The sequence below is a fragment of the Haliaeetus leucocephalus genome, unplaced genomic scaffold (assembly GCF_000737465.1).
Source record: "Haliaeetus leucocephalus isolate CR32 unplaced genomic scaffold, Haliaeetus_leucocephalus-4.0 Scaffold162, whole genome shotgun sequence".
NCBI classification, from domain to species: Eukaryota; Metazoa; Chordata; class Aves; order Accipitriformes; family Accipitridae; genus Haliaeetus; species Haliaeetus leucocephalus.
Window position 1 is genome coordinate 15,679,956 of NW_010972598.1, and position 6,000 is coordinate 15,685,955.

The 6,000-nt window shown below is 54.0% G+C and overlaps 1 protein-coding gene across 3 annotated transcripts in view; it reads right to left on the reverse strand.

Annotated features, from left to right (window-relative positions):
• GCK (glucokinase (hexokinase 4)) overlaps window positions 1-6,000 on the reverse strand; it is a 251,262-nt gene that overhangs the window by 21,804 nt on the left and 223,458 nt on the right. Inside the window, exon 1 of one of the 3 annotated variants that reach the window (XM_010562907.1) lies at window positions 408-624. The exons of the other annotated variants lie outside the window; for them this stretch is intronic. Within the exon in view, the coding sequence (XP_010561209.1) occupies window positions 408-524 (117 nt within the window). The 5' untranslated portion in view covers window positions 525-624. Of the gene's footprint in view, window positions 1-407; window positions 625-6,000 lie in introns of those variants that run through there. 3 annotated transcript variants of the gene reach the window in all.

A 6,000-nucleotide genomic window follows, 5' to 3' on the forward strand; every position in this document is an offset into this window, starting at 1 on the left:
TCCATGAGACCTTCCTTCACTGGGCCTCTTTGGCAGCCAACGGTGGTCAGGGGGTCCTGGTGAGACCATCATGAGTGGGAATGGGGTCCCAGTGAGGTGTCCCCATCCCAGCAGTGGGGTACCGCACCAGGAGGGCTCGGGGCAGAGCTTCACCCTTGCACAAACAAAAAAAATGTTTCTCTCCTGTCCGCCACCCTGACTTTGCTTGTGTTTCCTCCTAGACTGGCAAGATACCGCTAGAAGATCTCATCCCAGAGAAGGTGGATGCTTTGGAAGCTCAGATGCACAAGAAGCCATCGTTGTTTGGTCCTTGACCCCTGCCCAAGGTACAGGGCAGCGAAGGTGCTGCACGCACAACCTGCCAGCCCCTAAAATTACATCACGGGGAAACGACGCGGAGGTTTCACCTCCTTTCTCCAGGACAGGCACCACTCAGCACGTTCCCCATGTCCTCCAGGCTCCACCGTACCAGGAATAATCAGCAGCTTGAGAAACAGTGACCTTCTTCTAATCTCCAAAGCCATTTAAAACCTGGATCATCTTCTCCTATGGATGTAGACGTTGTCCCACTTGGCAGCTAAGGCAGGTCAGGACGTCCCACAGAACGGCTCCAGGGCAACAGCAGCTCAGATCCTTCCCAAGCGAGACCACCTCAGTGCAGACCTGACCCCCACCAAGGAAGGGCCATGGCCACCGTCATGCCCAAGGCTTCCCTGCCCCACGGTTCGGTTCATTACTCCAATTACCCCTCCTGCACACAAGCACATCTCAAATTGTAGCAAAGATCGGGTAAGACAGGGGAATTTAGTCTGCAGCGCCGAAGCAGGAGTATCTTTGAAGACAAACAACCTTCTTGGTTGTTTAACCTTTTGTAAGATCCTTGCCAATTCCAAATAAATAAAGTCACTAGGTTAGGATCCGGAATGGGGCAATTTAATTTCTGGAAAGCTTCCATCATAAATAATAGTGTTTCCCTGAGGAAGTCTAAATAAACTGAATGGAGGAGGAACAGATTTAAGCTGGGATGTGCTGGGCATGCTCACAGCCGAGGACAGTTGCAGGACATTTTGTTAAAGAACCAGATCATTAGACCCACTGCAGGTGAAACGCGTTTGATGCAATTTTTTGGAAGTAAAACCAAGCAAATCCCCGTCTCCTACCTCAGGGCTGTCTCCAAAGGCTCAGCTAATTTCTACGCCAAGCATCCGCCGCCAGGTGCTGGGGAAGCGCCCAGTGTTGCCCTTCCCAGCTGCAAGGCCACCGTTGGGCAAGGTCCATCCGCCCCAAGGCTGAAGAAACCTCACATTGCCCAATTTTTGCCGCCAGCTGGAAGTGGAGTGAGCTGTGCCACGCTTAAAATACCCCAAAAGCCAGGTTTGCCTTTGCAATGATGGTAGTAACTCACGGCACCAGTACCAGCACTACAGCTGGATGATGATGTTCTTTTGCCTGAAGATGCCTCTTAATCCTGCCATTGGGGCTGGACCCTAAGGGCTCAGTTCTGCAATGTATTAGCCTGCGAATAACTTCATTCCAATTCAATGCCACTATCCACGGAGAAAAAAATTAATTCCTCAGTTTATATGTTTGCAAGATGGTCCTGTCGACGCAGCGACTTGCAAGAGTGGAAAAACCCTCCCCGACAGATCTATCCCACGTCGCTGTCCCCCCTCAGCGGGGGGATGCACGGCCGGTGGTTCTGCTCGAGAGGTCCGAAGCAGGGAGGATGAAGGATGCTTTTCCCCTCGCAGTGGTAGTGGGGACCCTGTTCCCCATCGTTCAGCAGGGTCGTGGGCCAGGATGGCTGGCAGTGACAGCAATTACAGCGTGACAGAGGCTTCCGGCAAAGCGCAACCGTTTCCTGCCCAGCAAATGGCAGCGGGGAAGGGGAAGGGGAAGGACTCGGGGCGGTTTATTCTCGTGCAATAAGGTTTCAGCCACATCTTCCCCATTAACGATCCCAAGGTTCTGGGAAGGAAAAGCTGCTCCTTTTTAGTTTTAGTTTTGCTCCAGGTCTTTCTCGAAAGCCACGTGTCTGGCGAGAAGCAGACTGGGATCGAATGTTTCCAGACGCCCAGTATCTGCTCACTGTAGTTTTCAGCTGGTTGTGCATCATTTCAGCAGCGTTTGGGGGAAAAAGCAGAATACTGGAAGAGGTTAGCTGGTTTCTGGGCTGAACTGTTCCTTTTTGGCAACAGAAAGTAAAATATTTGTTGTGTACGAGAACAACAGAGAGATGTTCAAGTTTGGGGAAAGGCTTGAGCACTCCTAACCTACAAGTGTGCACAGTCAATCCTCTCTCCAGGGTAATCTCTGCCTGAAATTATTTTTTCTTCAAATTACTTCCCTCCCTCTCCCAGTTTTTAACTTAAAACATGCTGCTTTTTTAAAAATCACTGAAGTTTTTCAGATATACCGATTCTCTCCTTGCTTCTTTCAGAGAGAGATGCTGTGTGAGCACCCAGCGGTTACCAAGGCAAGCTGGCAGCCGTGCTCCCATCCCACTGGATCTGCGGCAGGACGTGACAGATTTGGGGAAACTGAGGCAGAGGGAGAGGCAGCAATTCACCGAGGTCGCAGGGTGAAGCCGGGAAAGCATCCAGCACGGAGAGTGTTTTATTTCCTGGCTCGGGACTCTAGCCTGGCACGTACTTCGCAACTTTTATTGTCGGATCAGGGACGGGCACCGCAGCCCAGGACAGACACCGTGCCACATCCTCAGCCCCTGCATACTGAAAACCAGCGCTCCCCATCCCCATGTCACTGTGCCGTTACCCAGCCTGGCTTGACTCAGTGCCGGGAACCGGCTCATCCCCTTCCACGACCTCCCCACCTTCGGTGACACAGGACTGATGCTAGGCTGCACCCACCCTCCTCCAGCCCTGACCCCAGCAGCACCCACGTCCTTGGCTGCTATTGAGGGCTCTGCGCTGAATTAAACCCCACGTGCCCTCTCTGCGGCAGCCAAGCCTCTGATGACACACGCCCGGAGTCATCTTGAACCCAAGTGAGTCAGATGGTTTCCTGCTGGGCTGGTTCCTCCCCATCTTCACCCCCCTTCCCCGGGATGGCAGCTGAACCCTGTGCTGGAGGTGGAGCCGGGCACCTATGGCAAGGAAATCACGCCGCAGAGCATCAGTGGAGGCTGGGGACCCATCTTTGCGTGACCCCGCTGCTCCACAGCCCCACCAAAAGCCCAAGTGAACTGGGAAAACGTTCTGGTTTCCAGTTCAGGGGTCAGAGACGTCAAACTGCTCCCAGCTCCCACCGGTCCCGAGCAGCCCCAGCCAGCCTTTGAGATGCCTCCCTGATAGTGAATCCTCTTTCTCTCCCATTTTAAACCCAGAAGGTCTCTGGAGCAGATATAAGAGGCAGCATCCCCCTCGGATGCTGCTGGATCGGAAAGCCTCGCTAGTGCCAAGACCCCGCTCTCAAATGCTGGGAGCATGCCACCGCGGCTGGGGAAACTGAGGCTGCACCCTCGCCGGGCTCCCCACAGCAGCTCAAATGACAAGCTGAGAAGCAAGGGGACATGCAATGGCTCCCCCGAAGGTGCCAAAGATGGGAAAGGCCGTCTTGCAGCTGACCTTGGCGGGCTTAAGAGAAGCTGTTAAGTTGGTTTCCAGGAATATGCAATCGGGCGTCCCTCCCACAGCCGCCGAGGAGCCTGCGAGAGGCAGCCAGGGAGACATCAGCTAGATAAAACTAAGCCCCGTAGCAAAGGAAAAAGAAAAAAAAAACAGAGGAAAACCTGCCCCTGCCTGGGAACAGCCACAATTGTAGGGAAATTAACTCCATTGCCAGTTTTTCCTTCTTTCGAAGGAGTGATGGGGAAGAAGAGCCGCCAGCCCGGTTATTTAGCTCATTCGCCTCCCGCTCCTCCCGTCGCATGACGAGGCTGAGGTTCGGGGACCAGGAAACTCAGTATGAGCCGGCACATCCGAAGGGAACATGGATCATCCGCGGCAAACTTTCAAGCCGGGATCTCAAGGGACGCTGCTGAGGTTAATTAAAGTTTGCACAATCCCTTGGGGGTTAGATAAGTTAGTACTGCAATCCACTTTCCAACTGGGCAAAGCAAAGGGCAGGAGGAGTTTGGGGATGTACGTGACATCCCCCAGGTGGGCAGCAGAGCAGGTAAAGCTGCTCCTTGTCAAGAACTGGGAGAAAGATCCTATTTTGGGGGCTATTTTTAAGGCCCTGATGTGGACACAAACCATAGCTGTTGGAAAGGGCACTTTCTTCCCACGGCGAAGGCCTTTTTCTGCCCGATCCAAAGCAAAAAGACGCACGACTCAAACACACCTCAGGCTATTGCCCTAAAATGTTTTCCCAAATGTAGTCTCAAATTCTGGGTAAAGCCTTTGGGTTTGATAAAAAAATAAATCACAGCTTTCTAAGAATTTCAGCCCCTACATCTCCCTGGGCTGGGGACTCCCCCCACTCCTTGCCTGGGAAGATTTATAAGCCAGGAATAATTTTTGCATCCATGGTGGAAGCATCCAGCTCGGAAATCCAGCTGCTTGCCCCCTTTCTCCCCCCCTTCCCCTGCAGCGAAGCCAAGCTCCGTGCTCTCGCCGGAGGCTGCACTGACCCCAGCTTTGCCTAACCAGGAGGATTCACGGGAATTTGTTTAAAAATAACTCAGAGAAATCCAGTTGTGGAGGCGGCTGTTTGGGGACGGGAGGGCAGAGCCATCTCCCACAGCAGCCAGAGCCCCAGCCAACGGCTGCTGGATATTTCGCCACCCCCCTCCCCGCACATCTCGGCAACCTTTTTTGTTCAGGCTTTGGAGCCGGGAGGAAAACGAAGCCGGTTCCCGAGGCTTTGCACACCCTTTTCCCGGTGGGTAACGAAGCCGAATACCTTAAACCAAAACCTTCCCTCTCCATTATTTCCAGGTCCCGATAAGGAACTCGTAAGGTGCCCGGAGCCCGAGAGGCAGAAGTCGGGCTGTGCCGCTGGCCTATTTCTGCCGTCGGGTTACACAACCCCTTCCCGTGGATTTGGCTGTTGCACAACCCTGGGACACTTGCGAGCGGAGGGAGAAGCTGAGCCCGTATTTCCTTACAGATCGCTTTGCGTTGGGAAGGTATTTCTATGTACTTTGTTTGGTTGTTTTGGTTTTTTTTTCATGTTCTCTCTTGTTTTACTTCCTATTTAATGCAGGCGAAGGACCAACGTGGCAAGTTTTGTTTCTCTATCGGCGTCCCCAGCATTACCCGATGGAGCGAGCCAGGGCTCTCTGCAGCCATGTATTTTGCATTTTGCTTTTTTTTTAAGGGGGCATTTGCAAACCCTGACCCCCCCACGCCCAGGCACTGTAATTCTGACAATAGAAATCACTGCGCGACCTCAGAACTCGGAGCTGAAACCCTCTCTGACATATCCTTAGATGCCCCAAATGCTGGCAGAGGGCTGGGAGGAGAGCCTGAGCCTTCATGCACAGTCTCCCAAGCCAGCATTATTTTCCAGGAATCATTTATTTAACAATTGCTGTTTAGAGCCTAAGCGTTGCCCTGGCCAAACAAAGGCCGGCTGCTTTCCACCAGCCACAGGAGAGCAGAACCACTTGCATTTTTCAAGTGCCTGAACTCCTGAATTACTGGTGACAAACGCTCCATGCATCCCAACGGGACGCTTCGACTTGCGTTTGCGGTCCAGGAACAGGCTCGGGTCGTTCAGGCCCCGTAAATTAAGGGAGGGAGAAGGCAAGAAGAAGTTTTCCATCGCAGGCAGTGCAGGAGATGAAGCTGGGGGAGAGGGGTCCCAGCCTGGGGAAGGGGAGCCCGAGGTGCTGCATTTGCCTCCGAGATGGGAGCGAACCCCTCCGGCATCCTCCGGCCGTGCCCCGGGCTCACCCGGCCGCGGGGGGCTTCGGCTCGTCGCCCCCCGGGGCGGGGAAAGGGGGGTGGTTGTCCCGCCTCCGGGGGATGCTCCGCGCTCCGCGGATGCTCCGCGCCGGCGGCAGGAAGCCGCGACACGTGCTGCGGGGGGGGG